At 43.6% G+C, this 24,680-nt stretch overlaps 1 protein-coding gene across 2 annotated transcripts in view; it reads left to right on the top strand.

The window, feature by feature from the left end:
* The window catches only part of ARMC2 (armadillo repeat containing 2), a 112,012-nt gene that overhangs the window by 70,952 nt on the left and 16,380 nt on the right, over positions 1-24,680 (top strand). For both annotated transcript variants that reach the window (XM_082732050.1, XM_082732051.1), the window contains 3 exons: positions 3,505-3,650; positions 8,778-8,877; positions 23,339-23,654. In XM_082732050.1, coding sequence (XP_082588176.1) covers positions 3,505-3,650; positions 8,778-8,877; positions 23,339-23,654 — 562 coding nt within the window. The remainder of the gene's footprint in view (positions 1-3,504; positions 3,651-8,777; positions 8,878-23,338; positions 23,655-24,680) is intronic.

Raw genomic sequence — 24,680 nt, 5'->3', positions numbered from 1 at the left:
TACCACAGTATTTAACGAGACTCTCCTCCTACCGATCTTTATACATTTTTCCCAGAAACAGCCCCTTGTCTGTGCTTGGCAGTCAGAACCCCCCTCCCGTCCACCCCCGCAGTGAGATTCCTGGCTCTCAGCCTGCCTCTCAAAATGGGGAGCCTGCTAGGCTGCCTCAGCCTGGTGACCTCCTCCCGATCCCCAGCCCTCAGGGCTTTAAGCTCAGGCCTCTTCTAACCAACACCCGCCCCCACCCCCCACCCCCCCACGCCCGCCCTTTCTTGCCAGAGGCTTCTTAAAGGAGAAAGTCCTTTTCTGCTCCCTTGTCCCTTCCTTTCCTCCTCCTCCTCTTTTTCTTCTTCTTCTTTATTTTTTTTTTAAGATTTTATTTATTTATTTGACAGAGAGAACACAAGCGGAGAAGGGCAGTTGGAGAGAGAGAAGCAAACACCCCACAGAGCAGGGAGCCGGAAGCAGGACTTGATCCCAGGACCCTGGGATCATGACCTGAGCCAAAGGCAGGTGCTTAACCGACTGAGCCACCCAGGCGCCCTGTTTTAACTTTTTGTAATGAGATGAGAAAAATAGTAGAAAGAGAGGAAAAAACTGAGGTCGAAACAAGAAAATAAAACCTCCTGAGAGCACTACCATCCCTTTTGCTGAGATGGTGCCTTGCCAGACGTTGGATGTGGGGAGCGAAAGGATGGTTGTAGATTGAAGTCCCCAATCCGTGAAGCCGAGGGAAGAGGGCGGGTTTCTGTGTGTGATGGTTCAAATGGGTATTGCACGGCCTCCGGCTGCCTGACTTCAGGTCAGGATTCACACGGGCATCTGGGCTCTTTGGACTCCTGGTGCGGACACTTGTGAGTCATTCCTGGGATTGATGTAATCCAGTTGCACTTGACCACCAGGCTACCTCTAGAGAAGGAGAACAGGTAGAGCCAGGGTCAGATGATGAGAATTTTCCACGTTATGGTGGCGATGGCCTGAAAAGCCTAAAATGACGTATTAGCCTTCCCAGAAGACCATTCCTTAGCTGGGAAACCGTGCTTTAGACCCACAGTTAAGTAGAATGCTCGAGAAGTTTGTTTTCCCCTCCGATATTTTGGATGCTGAAGCTTTCAGGGAGTAATTTACTGAATTGCTATATAATGGAATTGACTTCAAAAGACCTGAACACGTTTACTTGAAGCATTATTTTTATTTTCTCTGCTTTTAAGGGAGTCAGTTATATTTATCTTGCTGTGGTGACAAAGGAAAAGTAATCAAACATATGTATCTTAATTGTTTTTAAAGTTGATTAACGATGGCCATAATGAAGCTTTATATTTACATAAGGCTTTACAGTACACAGAGACATTGTTACATGTTTCCATTGTCTACTTACAACCACACCAGGAGGGGAGCAGAGACTGTAGCTGCTTTTCACAGGTGAGAAAGTGGGAGAAGAGGAACGCTGAGTGGGGGCCGCAGTCACGTCACCAGAGAGAGATTCAAGACTCGAATCTCTGTCATCTGACTCGAAGGCCCGTGATCCCTCTTCTGCATTTTGGGTGTAAAGTCACACAACACCAAGAGGGGAGCCTTGATGATGTTTGACTCCTGTTAGGTGATGGGGATTGGCAATGCCCTTCCCACATCTCGTCGAATCCTCACAACTCCAGGGAGCTGGCACCATGCCCACTTTTCTGAGGAGGAAACGGTTCCCTGGGAGGTTCACTTGCTAATCGAGGCTAGTAGGTGGTGGGGCTGGGGTTTGACCAGGTGTCCAGCTCCTGAGCTGACTCTTTTTTATTTTTTATTTTTTTAGATTTTATTTATTTATTTGACAGGGCTCATAAGTAGGCAGAGAGGCAGGCAGAGAGAGAGAGAGGAGGATGTAGGCTCCCTGCTGAGCAGAGAGCCCCATGCAGGCTCGATCCCAGGACCCTGGGAACATGACCTGAGCTGAAGGCAGAGGCTTTAACCCACTGAGCCACCCAGGTGCCCCTGAGCGGACTCTTTTTCACCAAAAGCCTGCCTCATCCTGTTCCATGAGGAAAGAGCACACTAAGTGTCGAAAGTATTAGAGAACGGAAACATTGGTTTTTCTGACCTTTACCTTTAGTAAATTGGATTTATGGGATTGTTCTCTACTTTTTTTTTGCAGATTTGTTTACTTATTTTTAAAGATGTATTTATTTATTTATTTATTTATTTGACAGACAGAGAGAGAGAGAGAGAGAGAGAAAGAGATCACACAAGCAGGGGGAGAGACAGGCAGAGGGAGAGGGAGAATAGGGAACCCAATGCAGGGCTTAATCCCAGAACCCTGGGGTCATGACCTGAGCCAAAGACAGATGCTTACGGACTGAGCCACCCAGGCAACCTGTTTACTTATTTCAGAGAGAGAGGGAGAAAGCAGGGGGATGGGCAGAGAGAGAAAATCTCCAGCAGGCTCCCCACTGAGCTGAGTGTGGAACCCCACATGGGGCTTGATCTCATGACTCTGAGGTCATTACCTGAAACAAAACCAAGAGGCAGATGCTTAACTGACTGAACCTCCCAGGTGCCCCATTCTCTTCTCCACTTTCAGACAAAGATAGCTTTCCTGAGCATTTTTTACAAAATAAGACAAATTTGGGGGTGCCTGGGTGGTTCAGTTTGTTAATCGTCTGCCTTTGGCTCGGATCATAATCCTGGGGTCCTGGCATCTAGTCCATGTCGGGCTCCTGGCCCAGTGGGGAATCTGCTTCTGCTTCTCCTTTTCCCTCTGTCCCCCTCCCTGTTCATTCTCTTTCTCTCAAATAAATAAATAAATAATTTTTTTTTAAAAAAAAGACAAAATTTCAAGAAATCAGTACTTGTCTCTTGGAAGAGAATGAAACTAACAGTCTTAAATCTCCTTTGGCCAGGGATGCCTGGGTGGCTCTGTCCGTTAAGCATCTGCCTCCAGCTCAGGTCATGATCCCAGGGTCCTCGGATAGAGTCCCACGCCGGGCTCCCTGCTAGGCGGGGATCCTGCTTCTCCTTCTGCCTGCTGCTCCCCCTGTTTGCGCTCTCTCTCTCTCTCTGACAAATAAAATAAATAAAATCTTTAAAAAAATATCCTTTGGCCAGAACATTATTTGATGCTACTCTTAAGCCTATAGAATGAGAGGTTTCTAATCTGTGGAACTGATGTGTCATGTCTCAGGGTCAAGTGAAAGTCTTATGAGAGACAGCTAACACACCCAGATGATGATTACTTAACCCTAGGGTTTTGGTGTACTAATTGCTTATTAATATGAACTTCTCATTCTTTGCCTTAGAACCAAAGTAGGCTTTCTTTGCATTCTTTTTTTTTTTTTTTTTTTTTTATTCATGCCATTTGTCCTCAGGCCCATGTTGTCTGGTAGGAGAGGCCTAACAGGGGCTTACTTGGTTTTACTACTGATTTAATGAAGCTTGTAGGATGAATTTTGTGGTACGGATTCGTGTTACTGTATTTTCCAATTAAAAAACCAAAATGGCACAAACACGCTTTTGTCCTAGATGACGGCTACACTGAGAAACTTGGTTGATTCACCACCAGCAAGAAGTAAGTTGCTGAGCATCGGGGCCCTTCCCCAGCTCTGCTCGGTGATGGGACAGTACATGGCTGACAAGGATGTCTGCACCAATATTGCCAGAATATTCAGGTAGGTGGACTAGGAAAATGAAGTAACCTTAAACAAATGCTAAGGCTTAAATTTGGGGTTATCTTTAATATTTGTGTGTGTGCAGCTTGCAAGGAATCCTATTTTTGCTTCTTACCCCAGCAAAAAAAAAAAAAAAAAAATCTAGTGGCCCATGTTCAAAATAAATGATGTAAAACTAATGACCCCATTTCCCGTTTATTCCTAATGTGATTCTAAACTCATCCATTGTAAGTCACCTTAGTTCTTTGGTGAGTTGTGAGTTATCCTGGGGTTTTTACAGGATAAACAAAAATTCCTCTTAGCTTATTGGAGATCAAGAACTATATTACAAAACATGATGAATTTTCTAGTATACTTGGAAATAGCACTTAAGGACTATAATTCAGAAAGGGCAGCATTGCTTAGAAAGTCTGATCTGACCTGATTATTTGATTTCACTTGTGCGACTGAATTTGGGCTCATATACTCACTTGTCATGTTTACACAAAGCAAGATGTTAAATTTCAGAACTGTCTTTAAATTATGCATTTGCCCATGTTTTTACATAATAATCATTCTCAAGAGACCTGGGCCTTTTTAAACTTCACTGTAGTTGTTTAGTAAAATAGAACATTCTCTGAAGACCCATCGGTAACTGACCCTGGGATGAGGATGGGAGTCCAGATTTGATTTTTTTAGCCCTGTGCTTTCCCTTCTGGGTACTTAGCACTCCCATTTTGAAACACTATAAAATCCTACATTTTGGTTTTATATCTGGTGGCGTGCAGGGATTCAATTTAATTTTTTTCCCATATGGCTAGTCAGTTGTCCCAGCACCTTTTATCAAATATACCATTCTCCCCAACTCCTCCCCCACCCCACCGGTGATTCTAAGAGCTTAGTTATTCAAACACAAGATTCCATATACTTGTAGGCCTGTTTATGGGCATTCTGGCCCATCCTCAGATCAGTACTGCACTGTCTCTACTGTTATAGATTGAAGTCTTGCTATAAGACTTGCTTGCTATAAGATAAGATGAATCCTGGGGTGCCTGGATGGCTCAGTGGGTTAAAGCCTCTGCCTTCGGCTCAGGTCATGATCCCAGGGTTCTGGAATCAGGCCCCGCATCAGGCTCTCTGCTCAGCAGGGAGCCTGCTTCCTCCTTTCTCTCCGCCTGATTCTCTGTGATCTCAGTCTGTCAAATAAATAAATAAAATCTTAAAAAAAAAAAAAAAGATAAGATGAATCCCTCACCCCTTTTCTCCTTTAAGATCCAATTCTTCCTTCTTTCTCAAGAGTTGGAGAATCAGCTAAGGTTTGTGGTAGGAACTTACAGTTTTTCTTGGAATAACACTGGGTATGTAGAGCAACTGGGATGCAAGTGAAGAGAACGGACACATTTATGATACAGAGTCTTCTACCAATAAACATTTATGATGTTTTCTTTTATATCTTCCCATAAAATTTTATAATTTTCTCCAAAAAGATTTTGTACATCTTTTATTAGATTTATCCCTTCCTGGCTTTTGCTACAACTACGAATACAGTCTTTTAAACATATATATATATATATATTTTAAGATTTTGTTTATTTATTTATTTATTTGACAGACAGAGATCACAAGTAGGCAGAGAGAGAGAGAGAGAGAGAGGAGCAGAGAGCCCGATGCAGGGCTCGATCCCAGGACCCTGGGATCATGACCTGAGCCGAAGGCAGAGGCTTTAACGCACTGAGCCACCCAGTGGCTTCTTAATCCCCTTTATTTTTAAAGGGGATTAAGAAGTACAAATTTCTATTTATAAAATAAGTCACATGGAAGAAAAGTACAGCACAGGGAATATAGTCAATAATTTCATAATAACTTTGTATGGAGACAGGTAATGACTACACTTATGGTCAACATGTTATAAATGTATAGAATGTTGAATGACTATGTCATATACCTGAAATTAACATAGTAGCACATGCGGACTATATAATACGTGTATAAAATACTTCCTAATAGGTTGTTGCGGGTTTATATAAATAGTATTGATGTTTGCTTATTAATCTTTACCAAGGAATCTTGAAATTTAGGGCCAAGAGTTAGTCTGTAGATTTTCTTGGATTTTCTAGACAATTTGTCTGCAAATAAAAATAATTTGTTATTTTTTCCCCCAATTATTACAACTCTTTCCTGCTGTCCCACCTCTTCCTTACCACCTTGCTCAGGATGTCCCATTGAAAGCTGTAAGAGTGTTGGCCCTGCTGCCTTGCCCCTGACTTCAAAGGAAATATTTTTGTGGTTTTACCAATTAAAAGTAATATTTATTGTAGGTTTTTGTCTATACCCTTCAGAAGGCTAGGGAAGAATTTTCTCACACTAATGGATGTTAAATTTTCTAGAATGCTTGCCCTGAATCTATTTTGATTATGTGGATTTTCTTTTTTTAGTTCATTAATATAGTAGATTACAGATTAATAGATTTTCTCATGTTAAGCCACTATATACGTGCTAAGTTTAACTGGCTAATATTTTATTCAAGATTTTTCATCTGTGAGTTAGATTAGCCTGTACTTTTCCTTTTTCATATTGTCCTTGTCTGGTTTTAGTATCAAAGTTTATTCCAGCCTCATAAAATGAGTTGTGAAATATTCCCACTTTTTTTCTTTCCTAAAAGAATTTGTGAAAATGAAACATACCTATTTCTTGAAAAATTTGTAGAACTTGTTTGAAAATCTATTTTGTCCTGGTAGGTGTGTCTGCACATTCATGTGTGATCGTCACTGACTACTGATTCACTTTCTTTAATGGTTATATATTTGTTGTATTCTCTATTTGTACTGGGGTTAGTTTCAGAAAGTTATATTTTTATAGGAATCTGTCCATTTTATCTAAGTTTTCACACAACATGAAGTCATTCCAAATATTATCTTATTATCCTTATAATCTCTGTTGCATTTTGAATCATGTCCCCTTTTATTCTTTAACTAATAATATTTACTACTACTATTATTTTTTTTAAGATTTTATTTGTTTATTTGACAGAGAGGGAGATCACAAGTAGGCAGAGAGGCAAGCAGACAGAAGGGGGGAAACAGGCTCCCTGCCGAGCAGCGAGCCTGATGTGGCGCTCGATCCCAGGACCCTGAGATCATGACCCAAGCTGAAGGCAGATGCTTAACCCACTAAGCCACATAGGCACCCCTACTACTAATATTATTTAAGAAATACTTAGATAACGGCTATCAAGTGCCGGGCAGTGTTCTGAGCACTTTCCAAATATGAAATTATTTATTCCTTATAACAACTTTAAAGGTGGGTACTATCCTTATTGTCTTCATTTCATATATAAGGAAACTGAGTCATGCAGAGGCTTAGTACTGTTCTCACTATCACACAGTTGGAAATCAAACCAGGCCATCTGTCTGGCTCTGGAAGCCGTATATTTAAGCATTAGATCACGCTGACTCTGCATTGTTTATACTGATTTTCACTCCTTTTGATTGCATATGATGTTTCTCCTTTTTTTCTGGGTCAGTCTTGCCAAAGGTTTGCTAATGTTAATAATTTTGGTAAACTATCAGCAGATTTCTTGATCCAATCCATTCATTGTATGTTTGTTTTCTATTATATTCCTTCTGTCCTCATCTATATCGACACTTTTCTTCTACTGCCTTTGGGTATATTATATTTTTCTTCTATTTTAGTTAGAAATTTCATTCCTTTTTTAAAATCCTTCTGAAGACTAGAAATTTTCTTTTAAATGGTGCCAAAAAGCATTTCCTTTAAATGCTTTAAATGGTGTATCTCACAAAGTTTGATTTGTGGGTTGTTTTTTTTTTTTTTTCAGTTATTTGGATCTCCGTGTTTTATTTTTAAACCTTTTATTTTTAAATGTGTTTATTTTAAACATGTTTCTTCGTCCCATAAGTTATGTTTTTAAGTTTTCAAAAGTAAGTTTTCTAAGATATGTATTCTTTTTTAAAAATTCTTTTTATTAACATATAATGTATTATTAGCCCCAGGGGTACAGGTCTGTGAATTGCCAGACTTACACACTTCACAGCATTCACCGTAGCCCATACCCTCCCCAATGTCCCTAACCCAACCACCCTTTCCATAACTCCCCCTCCCCCCAGCAACCCTCAGTTTGTTTTGTGAGATTAAGACTCTCTTATGGTTTGTCTCCCTCCCAATGTCATCTTGTTTCATTTTTTCCTTCCCTGCCCCCCAAATCCCCAACCCTGCCTCTCAAATTCCTCATGTCAGAGAGATCATATAATAATTGTCTTTCTCATGTCAGAGAGATCATATAATAATTGTCTTTCTCTGACTGACTTATTTTGCTCAGCTTAATACCCTCTAGTTCCATCCACATTGTTGCAAATGGCAACATTTCATTTCTTTTGATGGCTGCATAGTATTCCATTGTATATATGTACCACATCTTCTTTATCCATTCATAAGATATGTATTCTTACGTTGATTTCCTAACTTAATTGTTCTTTGACCAGAGAATATAAGCTCGAAGACACTTCTCTGAAAATTTACTGAGACTTGTTAATGGCCTTGTACAAGGTCACGTTTTTACAATATTGATGATGTTTTACCTATTAATCTATCACTTAATGAGAGATTTAGGAACATCTCCCAAGTTGATATAGGTTTGTCAGTACTGCCTTGTGGGTTTTGGTTGGTTGCTTGTTTGCATGCCTTCAAAATTTTGAAGCTGTTTTCAAGGCTTTTAACTTTTAGGACATTTTGCCTCTTATCGCTGTATCACTATTGAACAGTTCAACATTTGTTTCTTATGGCTCCCAGGGGATTCAGTGGTTGGTATCTAAACAGAATTTGTGTAAATTTCTTAGCTTGTGTTTTCTGAACCACATGTATGGTGTAAATTCACACTGAATACATGTATCAGAGATTTTGGGTTTCTCTTTTTCGAAGGATCCCCCTGGCCCCCACCTCCATGCCCCCAGAGACTAGAGCAGACAGCAAGCCTCCTTGTGTCTTCTCTGGACTGGCGTGCAGAGTATTTCTAGCCTCTTTTTCAGGCACGAGCAACCCTTTGAACATCTGCATTTGGAGTAACCATATGTATATTTGAACTTAATGAGAAAAAAAAGTTTATTTTTATTTTCCCATTTGGCATTTCTGCAGCAAACTTACTTCTTACCATGACTGCTGTGTAGCCTTGGCCAACTACTCCAGATGTTACGCCTTGTTTTTGAAACTGATAAACAAATACCAGAAGAAACAGGTCAGTTCTTCATGCATATCATTCTTCAGAATGTCTTTGTATTGGTGTGTTCTTGTGAGCTCATGTTGGGTAGTTTTATGTTTTGAAGGTACCAGTTTCTTTGAGAAACTTCCATCTGATGTGTTCATGGGCAGACCAAGGAGACTATTACTTGTAGGAGCTGAAGAGGGAGTAGTTTGAGGCAGAAAGGTCTACAACAGGATGGTTGATATAGTAAGATTCCTGGTTTAGGAAAGAGGGTCGGTGCACAGTGTCGTTCCTCCCAGTGATTTATAGACCCTTACTTGAGAATCCTCTTGGGGTGGGATGGGCGTCATTTCCAGGCCCCATCCTCAGCCTGCTGAGTCAGATGGGTGGGGAGAGGCCTGGCCATCTGCCCTTCAATGAGCACCGCTGGAACCTCTGATACAAAGTACAGTTTGGGAACCCTGACAATGCGTAGACTCTAAAGATTCTCCTAGCCCTGAAATTCTTCAGTTCTTTGACACTTTAGTATTTAGAAGATGAAATTCTTCCAAAGTAAGGTAAATATCAGAAAGAAAACAATTTGGGGTTAATGGATCAGGTAAAAGTGTATATATAGTTGTTTAAAAGAAGGAAGAAGTCACAAATGACCCCACCTTCATAAAATCATAATAGTACAAACATTAAGGTTTATTATAAGTTCTTGAATATTCATTAAATGCAGTTTATTTTTATTCAGCTTTATAAATGCTTAAGGTGACATCAGCTCTTTAGTGAGACTTTTTTTTTTTTAAGATTTTATTTATTTATTTGACAGAGAGAGATCACAAGTAGGCAGAGAGGCAGGCAGAGAGAGAGAGAGAGAGAGGAGGAAGCAGGCTCCCCGCTAAGCAGAGAGCCCGATGCGGGACTCGATCCCAGGACCCTGAGATCATGACCTGAGCCGAAGGCAGCGGCTTAACCCACTGAGCCACCCAGGTGCCCCTAGTGAGACATTTTATACATGAACACAATATATATTCATTTCAAATATGGTAAAATTTCAGAATCACTAAGTTTAAAACCAAATAATTTATGTGTATACTAAGAACATTTTAATATAAAGCTTTGTGTTTGTTTATATTGGACATCTCAAAACCACCTCCGAATATAATCCCTGTTTGCCACAAATAGCATGTAACTTATTTTTACCCAGCCCAGTACTTCTGCTGAGAATGACTAAATTTGTCAGATTTGATGCTATTATTAGCGGATTTATTAAAAGGTTACTAGTCTCTTTTTGGTTATACAGATGACAGAGAAGTTTCTATGCTCATATTATACCATGACTACATCTTGAAGATGATAAAACCTTGCTTAAAGTGTTAAGTTTTCATTTAGCTTTTAAGCAGTGATTTACAAATATGCACTTGAGTTTCTGATTCCAAGTATTTGGGCTGCAAATGCTTTCCCCTACATATTTAGTGTTTTCTCTAAATTATATACTTTGTACGATTTCAGGGTATAAGAATTTGCTATGTTAGTGGAAGAATCAATTTGATTAATCTACCCAAAAGTATTCCTGATCTGCTATTAATTAAAGAGTCCATTAAACATTTATTAATCTAGAATTTGGTACAATATATTATCTGAACTGTAATCTTTGGACAAGTGACTTACTCCAGCAGAAAACTTAGGCACTCCTATTCTGGGTTGTCTTTTTTAAGGAAAAAAATAAAATGGCAGAAAAGATACTTTACTATAGCATTAAAAGAATTCTTTTAGAACCTGTACTTAAAAAGTTAAGTTATAGATTTTGTTTGAAGTGTTATTTTATGGACTTTCTTTGTAATTTTATTATTCTCTTTTCCTTTGGTGTTTTGATCAGGGATGATTCAGATAACTAGAACTGGAGAGGACACCTTTGCTTGCACTAGAATTTTCAAAAGTGCGTGAAAGAAAACATTTCTGTTTAACAGTTTAATTTTAAGTTATGTCAGAACCTGTAATTTTTTAAAAAGGAAGAAAACCTATCAGTTCAGTGCTAACAAATAGCCCTGTTGTTTTGTAGCATTACTAGTAATAGCTGTTTGTTTTTCTAACTGTAGCTTGGATGATGGCCATGTTTAGTAAACAGACAGATCCCCTGGTATCTTGCCAATATGAGACACTTGTGATGTCAACATAGTTAGGAGTATGCTTTTTCTGATTCAAGGGATGAACCGTCTTAAAGTTTAATTGCCACAAACTTACCATGCCTCTTAGTGAACTATTTTTTCACTTTGGACCAATAGTTATCTGTAAAGCAAAATTGTTGTTTCAGAGCCATATTTTTCCTCTGTTGATCTATATGATAATTTTGTGTTTCTATTAAAATTATTTTGGTTCAGAAGAATGAAGAACTCCTTGCAAACTATGTGCGGTACATATTGTTTCCAGAACCATCAAAGAAATGCATAACTTATTAAATTATTTTTATCACTGTAGTAAAAATAATATTTAGGGGTGCCTGGGTGGCTTAGTCAGTTAAGCATCTGCCTTTGGCTCAGGTCATGATCCTGGGGTCTTGGGATTGAGTCCCACATCGGTCTCCCTGCTCAGTGGGGAGTCTGCTTCTCCTTCTGCCTCTCTCCCTGCTCATCTTCTCTCTCTCTCTCTCTCACTTTCTCTCACTCTTTCTGTCTCTCATATAAATAAATAAAAACTTAAAAAAATCATATTCAGATATATTGTATATTTCCTTGTCTTCTTAAAGGTACTAAAAATAATTTAACCTCTTCTTTTTTAAAAATAATTTTTATTAACACATAATGCATTATTTGCCCCAGGGGTATAGGTCTGTGAATCATCAAGCTTACATATCTTACAGCACTCACCATAGCCCATACGCTCCCCAATGTCCAAACCCAGCCACCATATCCCTACCTAATTTAACGTCTTCTTTTTTAAGATTTCATTTATTTATTTATTTGACAGACAGAGATCACAAGTGGGCAGAGAGGCAGGCAGAGAGACAGAGGGGGAAGCAGGCTCCCCACTGAGCAGAGAGCCCCGATACAATGTGGGGCTCAATCCCAGGACCCTGAGATCATGACCCAAGCCGAAGGCAGAGGCTTAACCCACTGAGCCACCCAGGCGCCCCTAATTTAACCTCTTCTTGATGCCCAAGGTCAATATCCCATCCTGGGAGCATGAATCTGTTGATGAGATTCTTTAAATGTCTGTGCCTTCTTTTTGTAGATTTCTCTCTCTTCCCTTTCTACTGATTGTTAACTCTGCCTTTGGTAATCTTTACTTACATTTTGTGATTATTTCCCTGCAGTTAGGAGAGGAAACTCACAATAAAACTTGTTAAAAGTATCACTTAAAGAAGCCTTAAATACAATTGAATATGAATGGGCTCTTAATGAGGGGACCTGAGGGGACTCTTAGATGCAATAGCCCTTGTCATTTCTCATCTTCAAGGGCCAATTAGTAGTATAAGATGTAGCGCTAGTGTCCCTTCCCTTATGAAGCTTTTGAAGACCCTCAGTTGCTCCCACACCTGTGCATCATTTTAAAGATTCAAACATAGCCAGTACACCCAGCTAGCACACCCAGAGCTAAGGATGTCCCAAGCAGAATGTCCCTAGTCTTAACCACTTCATGGTAATGAAGAAAAATTATTCAAAACTTAGAAATAAGATGCTGGGCTGGGAGGCTACATGTCCTGACAAAGCCATGCTGGGGAACTGTTTAATTCTTCAGAAGAATGTATCTGTGTTTAAACTTGCTATTTACTATTTGATTAGAACCCAGGCCCTGTAAAGTACACATTAATTTGTAGATTTTTCTCTGGTAGACGAGATAACCTCAAAAGTTATGATTGTATGACCCTGGGGACTATTAGCCAGGTGCGTATCTAACCTAGTAATCGAACATTCTTTTTAATGCTTGTAAGCACCCAATTCTTTAATTGTTCTTGGAGCCAACTTAACCATTGTATTGGCTCCCTCATTAATGAGATAAGTAATTTTTTTAATGTGTTAATTTTATATCTGTATGAGAGTCATGTTGTTAACTCTTCAAAAATTCTACATTGACTCTGTGCCGTGTTTTACTTATCCTAAAGAATGAAATGTTTACAGTTTTGATCTCTGATTTTTTTTTTTTAGTAAGAAAAACAGACACATAATTTATATTATATTTAGAAGAGCAGGGTAATTGTTCAGGCCATAAGGAAGTAGTTATGTGTCCCAACTACTTCCTAAAATCATTAACCCAAAGCTCCATACTCCATAGGTCTTTATAAATATTTCTTTTGTGATTCTCCAAATGGTTGTTTTTTGTGTAGCTGCCTCGCCCACTACTGGGAAAATTCCTGAAGGACACAAGCCTTGTTTTGATAAACCTGAGATGATGCTTGGCATACTAGACGCATGACAAAATGCTGAAAGAATGAATTTTGAGTATTTGAAATGCTTTGGAATCCGTAAAGCATGAAAAAATATTTCTTCTAGTATTATAGTACTTCTTCCTTAAATATTTACTTTCCTTTCCTGCTTTGGAGGAGGAAATAATAATAATTTTTTCCCACATTTTCCACATTGGTGAACTGTCATACAGAGGACTAAAAGAGAAGTAACGGATTTTAAATTACTTCAGACCAGGATAGCATCTTAGGTTCATGTTCCCAAATGATCAGGGGAATATGATTTGTATTTCCTCTCTTTTAGAAATAAAAGTAAATCTAGAAAACCCACACCAGGCATGTTCTGCTGAGAATGTATTAATCTGCAGTGGCTAAAAACTGCTACACCTGAGATTTATTTGGATGTTGAGGCTTTGAACTAATCTTTGGAAAACCCACCAGGCTTCCAGCAACTTACAGAATTGTTAGTTCCTACAATTTTTATTTTATTTTATTTTTTTTCAGTGTTCCAGAATTCATTGTTTATGTTTACAAAAATCCTAGACTAAGTTAGGTTGTAGATGTATACTTTGGAAGACTGGTAGTCTCTTAATAGACATAGCTATCACCAAGCGATTAAAGAAGCAGGAGGAGTCTATATACCTTATCTTTCTTCTGAGGGATCAGTATTAACTTTATTTTAAAAGTCTGAAGGCTACATTGGGAATCAGCAGAGACTTCATTTTTCTGAGACTAATTTTTGAAGCAAAGAGTGTTCATGTCTAAGCATTTTTTTTCCAAGAATACAGAATAAAAATTTAAAAAAAGAAAAGGAAGGAAAAAGAAAGAGCCCTCTGCATACCTCCTTGAGTGATTTTATCAATCTGGTGAGGAGCTCTGCAGAAAACTGTGTCGGCCACTTCCATGGTCCAGCAAGGGGGAAATTCTGTTTTGACTCAGGTAGTGCCAGAGCTGATGGCTGCAGGGAAAAGTAGAATATTTCCTCCCCGTATCTGCTGATTTTCCCACTGAAGGAAAAAAAAAAAGAAAGGAAGGAAGGAAGGAACAAATTTTGCACGAGAAAATGTCAAAGGTTAAAAAAAAAAAGAATTTTCTTTTATTTTTTTTAAACATTATTCATATTCATCTCTTATCAAGGTAAAGTCTGACTTCTGCAAATAAGACCGGGTCTTTTTAAAATGTACTTGATCTATGTTATCAGGTCAGTGATAATGAAGGGTTGAGGTTTCACGTTTATATTCTACACATCTGTGTTGTGAAAATCTGTTACGAGGAACATGGATTTTTATTTTTTAAAGTGATATTATAAAAACAGGCAGTAGGTCTTAAGATGGAGAGATTTCTAATTCTTTCTTGATAATAGCTCCTAAATGATCATCAGAATCACCCAGGGAGCTTTAAAAATACACATTCTCAGGGCCCCACCTGTGGAGATTCTGGTTCTGGGCCAGAATGGGGCCCAAAGGCCTATTTTTAGAGGTCGTCAAGTGATTGAAATGCATAGCAGCTTTGGGAACCCTGTGGTATAACTTATTAAAACAATTTCTCCAACATCAACAGCGGAGAGTTTCTATAAAATCTCAAGAGATTTTAACGTGATGAATCCGATCAGCCACACAGGGTCAGTCTTTCTCTGAGGGGCCTGCGACTGACAGTGCATCTCCCTTGCAAAATCGGAGCCAGACTCGCAAGACAAAGCAGGTGCTGGCGGGAAAGGTTTCCCCAGCAAGCAGGGGTAACCGGCCCTTTCGCTTTTTGCACCAAGAGCTGAAGGCTTTCTTAGCTAGAGAAAATGAGATGGTTTATTAGATGCTTCCATGAATTACCCCCACCGCCCTGCCTCGCTGGACTTGTGTCAAAACGTCTAGTCCTGGATAAAAGAAAACAAACAAAAAAGGAATCGCAGGACCACTCCCAGAGTTAGACTGACAGTGCTTGACAGCACGGCATCGTGTTGGTGAGTTTTCAGACGTGGGTCGGGAACCACTCAGGAGAGGCAAGTTCAAGCTTCCTCCTGCAGGACCCTCGGAATGGCCTCAACCTCAGGTAACTAGACAGACTCTGAGTTGCGGATTTGCATTGAGCGAAGTCACCCCCAGATTTTATTGGCAAAGGAATCACCAAACGTTCCTGCTGGTGTCCTGCTCTGAGAAAGTTCAGTGTAGACCCATATCTAAACTTCGTAAGTTTGCAGCAGATACATCTGAGGAAGACTTGTTTGTGTACAAAACATGGCCAAGTTGGCTCCAGCCCTCTTTGCACACAGCCCTCCAGCAAGGTGGGCCTGTCTGTGGCGGATGGTTGTGGTACCAGCCAGGGTTTCTGGTTTTTCAACAGTCTCAGAGAAAAGGAATCCACTCCTCCCAGCTCTTACAAAGGACTTCCTCAGGGAGAACAAGAGAAATGTCTTTGGCTCCTGTCTGAGGAGGTTAATTGCTCCAAGATCCATGGTACGACTCATAACTCCGGTTCCCACACACACACGGAGACCAAAGCACAACATTTCAGTCAGCTTGATGCCACCCGAAAGCTAAACGGTAACACGAGGTAGAGCAGCTATTACAAATGCCAACCAAAACTCAATTAAATGACACGTCTCATTTCAGAAATGTGCACATATTGTATGCTTTATGGTGTAAACTGCATTTGGTAGAAACCAAATGTACCAACAGATGGTTCTCGAAACACAGGAATGAGCAGGGTCGGCAGCATCCTTGCAAACTGGGGCCTACCTCGGAAGGTGCCTCTGACGTCAGCGTCACCACAGTTAGCGTCTCCACAAAGTATGCTTGGGTTTGTTTTCTGGAAGAACATGAAGGGATTTTCCCCACTTCTTCTGGAAATATCTATTGGGCAGGAGATCCGGTAAAATGCCTCCAAGAAGCTTTGTGAGATGGGCAATATTTCACAGAGGTCATGGTCCAGAAACAATAACCTTTATCTGCATTCCCATCACTTGCACCCATCGAGCAGCTGCCTGTCTAACCCTCTCCATTTTTAGATGGGGTCAGTTTCTTGTTGTTGTTGTTTTTAAAACCAGAACTTCCAGAGGCAGGCCAGTCATCAGAGTGCTCGCAAACACTGTCTGGGAATCGCCCGGCGTGTCCTTGCTTGTGCCGCTTTCAAAGTCAGGCCTCCCTCATTCCCTGTGGTCTTCTTTCCGGCGAAGCGGTCATGTTCAGCCTCGCACGCACAGTGAGCCCCGTCTGATCTGGAATGCTTGGACATGGCCGTGTTGATCGCAGACCTGGAATGTCTACACGGGTGCCGTCTTTCTAGCTGTTTCCTCCTTAACTCAACCACAGGGTGCAGCCGTCCAGAGATAGCGTGCCCTCTCTCTCCGCTCCACCTTGTGCGGGGTCGGTGAGGATCAGCCGGGAAGGCACCTCCACCCCTTCCCCTGGAGCCTTTATATGGCAACTTGGCTCCCAGCTCACCCTCGGCCTCCCGCCTGGTAGGAGCGGGCCCGTGGCTCTCTTCCCAGCCCCTCTGCAGGCACATTCCCAGTGGGTACTGCTAGCATTTGGCTGCGCTCGCTCCTTTTCTCAGCCTTGGCCTTGGTCTGCACTCCTGACCGGGCACGCAGCACAATAAGCCCTCAGCGTGTTCATTCTTTCCAGCTCCTGCTGCTTTGCCCTTGTGGAACTGGCTCTTCCCCCACACAGCACGGATCCCGGACGCCTGATTGATGTCTGCGGACTTTAAAAAGAACAGAGCCCAGTGAAATTCTAGCCCTGCCTGGCACTTTGGAGTGATCCAGGAGCACGTAGCTGGGGCTTGATGAATGACTGCCGACGGGATGGATAATTGAGGCATCCCGTGTGGTGTCTTCTGGTTTGATCGTCCACTTAGACCCTGGGTTTCGAGTCTCCAGCATCTCGGATTCTTCCGTCTTGTACGGGTCGGCACTTCTGCAAACCGCTGACCCACCTTCAGGACCCCAGGGTTAATTAGCATTTTTGCGGGAACGCAGTCTGCCTGCCACGTGGGTAAAACTGATCTGTTCTTCAAGCCACCTGTAAGTTTGATTCACATGGACGATTCATGTGGACCTTTCATTTGAGGCTGGGAATTTGGGTAAAGGTGGCAAATTGCAAATCCCAATTAGCTCTCAGATCCACGTTGCATGAGAAACTCCTAACCCAGTTTTAAATGGGGCACCATGAAGATCTTTGTAAAATGTTTTCCTTTACTCACTAGACATGGTTCTCTCTTAAGTAAGTGGCATCTGCTGACCATGATTTATTCGTTCTGGGATAGTTTGATACAGTTCCTTCCCTGGGGTTGGCGTGATGCACACCAGTTATTTTAAGGCTGGGTAGGAAGGGTGTGGACCTCGAGGAGGAACATGTTCGCTTTGGCTGCCCGTGGCCAGGGCTAATAACGTGAGGTCATTGTGGAACTGGTCGCACGGGGCCAGATGGTGCATCAGACGCTAGCTTCGACATTTACTAGGCAGTGCATGTTTTTGAGCGAGGCGATGATGTAGGAGCCTTAGGAAGCGGTGTTAATGTTGATCCCAGAGGGAGGACCCCATCAAGGGTCTGTGGCAGGTGTCTATTGATAGGGACCTCTCCCTGGGGGGAGGCAGGCATAGGAAGGAGAGGCCGGGAGATTCTGAGATGGCAGAGCAAAGGGACCTCGGCGACTGGTTGATGAGGGGAGTGAGGAACCACAGATGTCCGTGGGGCCAGGTCTGGGGGACTGGACAGGTCAGGGTGATGGGGAAGGACGAGAAGGGCTAATGGAGTTTGGGAATCTGTCCGTAAGCACAGGTGCTCCGAGTCCTGCCCCTTCTCACCGGGCTTGGACCTGGGGCTCGGTGAGTGCCGGGAAGCCTGAGTGCCCACGTCTCTGAGAAGGAAAGTCCCCTTCGCTGACTTGAGGCCAGTCTCTCCCATGTGGAAAGCAACATCAACATGCCTGCCCCTTGCTTTTTTCCAGTTAAAGCAATTTCATTTATAGCAGCACGGGGCCCACTGAGACTGAGTACTGTGCTTGCTCGTGAGGAAGAATTTCCAAGACTAAGGAGAATATCCCACACCACGACTGGAAGGCACGTTGGAGGTCAGGGCTCTTGAGAGAGATGGACCTGTTTGTCCGAGCTCTGGTTGGCCACCGCTGTGGCTGCGCCGAGTCCATTTTTATGCACAACGAGAAAGTGCGTATGAACTGGTGATACTAGACTGCTTTCTTTGAGCAAAATTTTATCTCTCCTGATTCATCTTCACTTTGCTGTTTCAAAATTCATGGCTGGGGGTATAAATCTGCAACCTGGTATTAAATTTATTAAAAATGTTCCAGAAGTTCAGGGTTGATTTGGAGGGGGCTCTCCGAGACAATCTGAGAATAAAGGAACAAATCTGTACCTCAAAGGAGACCTGTCTTCTGCTGAAATGATTTTCTGCTGTGGATTCAAGCCGTGGTCTCCACACGTGGTTACTTTGGGCCTTTGTCTAATTCTTCAAATCTTTATAGAATATTTAATCAAGGGGTACTCTGTGGACTCGAGAGGGATTGGGCTGTGGGACAATAAATGACCTCTCTGTGCTGTAGTCTGAGGCAGTCCTCCGTGCAGGGCCAACCACCCAGGGCCGGCCACGGCCCGCCGGGGCCTCTCAGGGATTCCAGATGAGTCAAGACAAGCACCACCTCTGCCAGCCTCCTGGGAGACGGCTTCGTCTTCGGCCTCGTCCATGTTCCCTAGCTCTGTAGAGAATAGAGTCGAGGAAGGTGGTGGAGGGGGACTGAAAAGCTGCCTGAGCCAACCCCGAGGAAGAGGACAGACCCAGTGAGCATAGCAGTTGCTGGAAGCTTGGTGCCGCAAGCCGTGCAATCTGCCATCCCCGTTTGTTGATCTTGCATGCCATCCTTCAGTTGGCACCACGGCTGCCAGGAACCACCCCCTCCTTTTTCCATGCGAAGGCAGGGAAAGAGGCATTGTGGCAGAGTTAACTCTTCCTGCCCCGAAGTCTAGAGTTCCTCCTTCCCCAGGCCCCCTGCCCCAGGTGGGGGGTTGGGACGTTGGTAATCTGTGCCATGTTAGGATCCACATAGATATTAGAATTGAAGGATTTCAGAAGTCAAAGGGGCCGAGGGAATTTTTCCGAAGAAGAAAAGCAGCACTTTGTTGCCCCCAGATTGGACCGCACGCGGCAGGGGCTGGAGGTCACCTGAATTTGGAAGGACAGTGATCGTTAAGGAAAGCTGCCTTTTTCTCCAGCCTGGGATGATCTGGGCCAAATACTCCTGACAAGTCAGCAAGGACGGGTAGAGACGGCACAGGCCAGAGACACCTGCTGCGGTCTACGAAGGAGGAAAACACACACAGGGAGGCAGAGGTGAAGCAGCTAGTCCTGGGAAGGGGGTGTGGCGGGGAGGGGAGAGAAGAAATAATCCTTCCAAAGACAGCTGTGACACTTTACAGGGTAAACTGAATAGCCTGATGTGATTTAGCAGAAAGAATACCACTCCTTTCTACATTTTTTTAAAAGAAGTCATTGAAAAATCACATAGAAGGCCTTTCCTGTGTTGCTTACCATGCTTCTGAGGAGATGGGAGAGGGGTGCAACCTGGGACCCGGTGTGAAGTTCGGGACCCGGCTGTCCTGGGGGGTGTGCGGGAGGGACTACCTCGAGCGTGGGACAGGACTGTTCAGAGGAAAGGGCTACAAGCTATCACTGTTATTGTTATTGAACTAATTTGTATATCTGAATGCTTGGCACAGTGCCCGGCCCATCATACACGCCCGGGGTTCACTACTGCCGCTGTTACCACCATGACAGCTGACCACTGTTAAGTTTTCGGAGGCAGAACTCACGTGGCGGGTCTTTACTCAGACACCGTACCTCAAAGTTGATGCACAAAGCTCCTCTTCCTCAGCTTAGGAAGCATAAAACGGAATAGCCTGGAGGAACCTAATTCTCAGAAATACCCTCTGTCCTGTTGGGAAAACGTCCTGCTTTTCTGTTGGGTGTGGCCAGAGCGCAGGGGCGCTTTCCTTCCAGAACCCAGGGAGGAGCCTCTGCTCCTAGGAACGATGTGAAGTAGCCACTAGTTGTACGCGCGGAGACGGATGTTATAAGGGAACTGCGTGTGCTTGTGTGAGATGTAAGACCCACAGACTTCATCAGATTTTTCAGGGAACCATCTGGTGATCAGACACTGACAAAGGGACCTCAGTTCCCAGCGAGGGGACTGTCCCAGGTCCTCTTTCTCAAGACCTGCTCCTTTCCACTGGCCAGCCTGCCCTGGCCTCCCCTCCAGAGAGCCGTATTTTGAAATTACCTCCAACGGATCTGAATTCAGCCTTACCCCATAGATGTTAGCCTCATCCTCGCAAATGGATTAGAAGCTCTTCAGAGCCCCTTGTCCCATTTCTTTTCCTGGGAGTGTATGCTTCCAGGCCCTCAGCATGGAGAGTTATCTACGGACTGGCATTCGGGTCCTGGTGGCCCGGGGAGCGGGTTCTCCCCACCGGATGACTGGCTGCTGTGGGTTGCCTGCCCAGCAGAGGTTTTTCCCAGTGTGAACTCTCCTGGACCAGCTCCAGTTCTCGCTGGTGAGTTAGCCTTCGACTTTCTTCATGTTGACAGATGGTTCCCAGCTGCACAAGCCGCGGCCTCGCCTCTCCTCGGCCAGTGCCAGGGGAAACTTTTTTCTTTCAAGAACAAGCAGGAACAAGTTGGTGTTGGCCAAGTCACCCCAGGCAATTCCAGAAGTCTTGTCCTTTGTCTGGGACCCTCCGCTCTCTGCCACACGTGGTCCCTGCGCTGCCCACCCCCCAACCCCCAGGTCCCACCTAGACCTGGCTCCCCGAATAAAACAGGTCTAGGCCTCTGCCCTTTGTCCCTCATGGTTGAGGCTGCTAATTACTACAGATTCGATAAGCAAAGCTGCGTTTACTGGGAATCCCTCCTGGTGACGTATTTGCATTTTATTTTTATTTTACTTTTTTTAAAAAATTGTATTTATTTATTTGAGAGACAGAGAGCACACACAAGTGAGGAAGGAGCAGAGGGAGAGGGACAAGTTGACTCCAAGCTGAGTGCAGAGCCCCGCTTAGGGCTAGAACTCACAACCCTGAGGTCATGACCTAAGCCAAAAGCAAGAGGAGTCTTAAGGGTCGGAGCTACCCAGGCACCCCTCATATTTGCTTTTTTTTTTTTTTTCCAAGATTTTTTTGTGTATTTGACTGAGACACAGTAAGAGAGGGAACACAAGCAGGGGGACTGGGAGAGGGAGAAGCAGGCTTCCCACTGAGTGGGGAGCCAAACGTGGGGCTCGATCCCAGGACCCTGGGACCATGACCTGACAGAAGGCAGAGGCTTAATGACTGAGCCACCCAGGCACCCCACATTTGCATTTTATAAGGAGATAATTTCTTAACTGCTCTGCAAAAGGCTAGGCAAAGGAGGTCCTTACAGGATAGACTTTGTGGGAGTCAGGGCTTGGTTGTAGAAAGGCCAGGGGAATCCTGGGTTCAAATCCTAACTCACTCCTCACTAGCTGTGTGACCAGGCAGCTTCTACAAACCCCAGTTTCTGTCAGATTGCACAGCGCCTCGCACTCTGATAGCATCCAAATCGGTGAGAGCCCCTCCATGAGTGTCTCTTCAAAGTCCTGGGGTCCCTGCATGGCTCTGTTCGTTAAGCATCTGCCTTCAGTTCAGGTTGTGATCCCAGGGTCCTGGGATCGAGCCCTGAGCCCCACATCAGGCTCCCTGCTCAGTAGGGCTTCTGCTTCTCTCTCATCCTCTCCCTCCCCCTAGCTTGTGCACTCTCTCTGTCTCAAGTAAATAAATATAATCTTAAAAAAAAAAATAAAGTCTCTTCCTCCCAGAGGAATTCCTTTACCATCCACGGGTAACGGGGAGGCCAACTGTATTCCGTCATCTGTCTGTTGTTGTAGAATTAAGAACATAATTGTTTTTGTACCCTGTTCAGTTATAATTGCTCTCAGCTTGGGATTTTTAGAAACATTTATTGTGAAATATAGCTGACTTGCAGAAAAGTGCATGAAACACACATGTACCGTTTAGCAAATCGTGATAAAGGGGTTGCCCACGTCACCACTACCCTGGTCAAAGACGAGAAGTACTGCTTTAAAGCGTAACATTTATGACACAGTGATTCTCAGCTGAGGGTCACTTTGCCCCAAGCGGACGTTTAAACCTTTTTGGTTGTGGGGGCGCCTGGCTGGCACAGTTCATAGAGTGTGCAGTTCTTGATCTTGCTGTTGTGAGTTCAAGCCCCACGTTGGGCGTGAAGCCTACTTAAAACAACGGTTAACCCTTCTTGGTTGTGATGTCAAGGGAGGCACTACTGGCTTCTCTAGTAGGGGCGAGGGTTGCCGCCTGCTAAACACAGCCCCCACAGCAAAGATTCTCCTGCCCTCCGAAGTCTGCTGAGCCTGGGTTGGGGAAGCCTGATGCAACACAGTCTGATGAACCGTTGTGCAAAACACCTGGTTTCTGGAAACACAGTGCTTCCCTAGGAGGTGACCTCTTAGTGAAAGACGTAGGTGCTCAAGAAAGCTGTTAGTGTCAATACTTATACGTAACGTGTTATTAGTGATGCCGTCCTACTCAACTAACTGTTCTCTGGGGGATTAAAAAAAAAAAAAAAAAGGCCAACCAGAATTTCAGATGAAGGATCTGAAGTTAATAGCCCCTGCTAAGTACATCCCTCAGTTTGTAGTCGCTCTCTGTGGCCAGATGCTTTTAATCTCCCCTGTCGATTTGCACAGATCTTGGGAATCAAATACTAGACACGTTAGGAGAAGCCAGATGTGTTCCATCCTACTATTAATTAACTCGGGAATAAATTAAATACTGTACTCTTTCCAACGACTGGTCCTACCCTTGGTTTTGTTTTTGTTTTTGTTTTTTTATTTACTTGAAGGAGAGAAAGAGAGAGCGAGCACAGGCAGGCAGAGAGGCAGTCAGAGGGGGAGGGGAAGTGGCTCCCCGCTGAGCAGAGAGCCCAATGCGAGGGCTCGATTCCAGGACCCTGAGATCATGACCTGAGCCGAAGGCAGCCACCCAACCGGCTGAGCCACCCAGGCGCCCCGGTCCTGCCCTTTGTAACCCGCTTCTCTCTACTGCAGGATTTGATCGTCCGCATTGTCTTTATTCTCGGCAACTTGACCGCGAAAAATAACCAGGCTCGCGAACAGTTTTCCAAAGAGAGAGGGAGCATCCCGACCCTGCTGGCATTGTTCCATGCATTCTACAAACTGGACCTGTGTGCGGAGAAGCCGGCGGCGGGAGCGGAGCAGCCCCAGACGCCCAGGCCGCGGGCCCAGGCGGAGGACGTGCTCATCAAGCTGACCCGGGTGCTCGCCAACTTAGCCATCCACCCTGGCATCGGCCCTGTGCTGGCCGCCAACCCGCAGGCCGTGGGCCTGCTGCTTACCACGCTGGGTAAGGCCCGCGCCGCCGGCCGCTGCCTGCAGGGGACTCAGGAGGCCTCAGGTGGCCTCCCGGGCGCGGGGACGGTTTCAGTGGTGAGATAGGCTCGCTTGAATGAGCCGTCTCAGCTGCGGGTGGGAAAATCCCTCTTCTGCTCAGAACTGCCTCCAAAGTAAACCAGGTTAAAAAAAAAAAAAAAAATATATATATATATATATATATATAAATACACACACATATGTATATATGTATGTGTATGTATATCTATGTATTAAATATGTTTTAAATATATATATTTAAAATTTAAATTCCACATTAAAGATACATAAAAATATATTTTTCTCATACATATATATCTGAAAAGAAAAGAAAAAAAAGTTACTAAAATCCACTGAAGTGTACACCTTGAAAAGGGTTTATTTTTAGAAACACTTTTTCTTTTTTAAAGATTTTATTTATTTATTTGACAAACAGAGATCACAAGTAGGCAGAGAGGCAGGCAGAGAGGAGGAAGCAGGCTCCCCGCAGAGCAGAGAGCCTGATGTGGGGCTCGATCCCAGGACCCTGAGATCATGACCTGAGCTGAAGGCAGCGGCTTAACCCACTGAGCCACCCAGGCGCCCCGAAAAGGGTTTATTTTATGGTATGTGAATTTTGTCACAATTTAAAAAAAGAAGGTACCAATCAAATTGCCAACAATTGGCCAAACTAAGCGCAAACAGTTTAAAATCCTTCATTTTTCCTGCGTTATTCCACGGGATGAGAGTGTATCTTTTTCTTAGATTTTTACAGTACCTGTAATTATGGCCCCAGTCTCCCATTTCTCCCCATTATTCGCCACTGCACTCTTCCATAATAAACTACCGCAGGCTGGGTATCTTGACCCAGAGAAATTTGTTTCTTGTGATTCTGGAGCCTGGAAGCCCAAGGTGGAGGGGCCTGCGGTGGGGTCTGGGTTGAGAGCTGGGTAGAGGCTGACTTCTCAACGGGTCATCACGTGTGGTTCCTCGGAGTGTAGCCCCAGGGAGAGAGTGGATG

This window comes from Mustela nivalis, assembly GCF_964662115.1.
Source record: "Mustela nivalis genome assembly, chromosome: 5".
Classification (NCBI taxonomy): Eukaryota; Metazoa; Chordata; class Mammalia; order Carnivora; family Mustelidae; genus Mustela; species Mustela nivalis.
The sequence above is the reverse complement of the archived record's forward strand: the minus strand, read 5'-3'. Positions and strand labels throughout refer to the sequence as shown.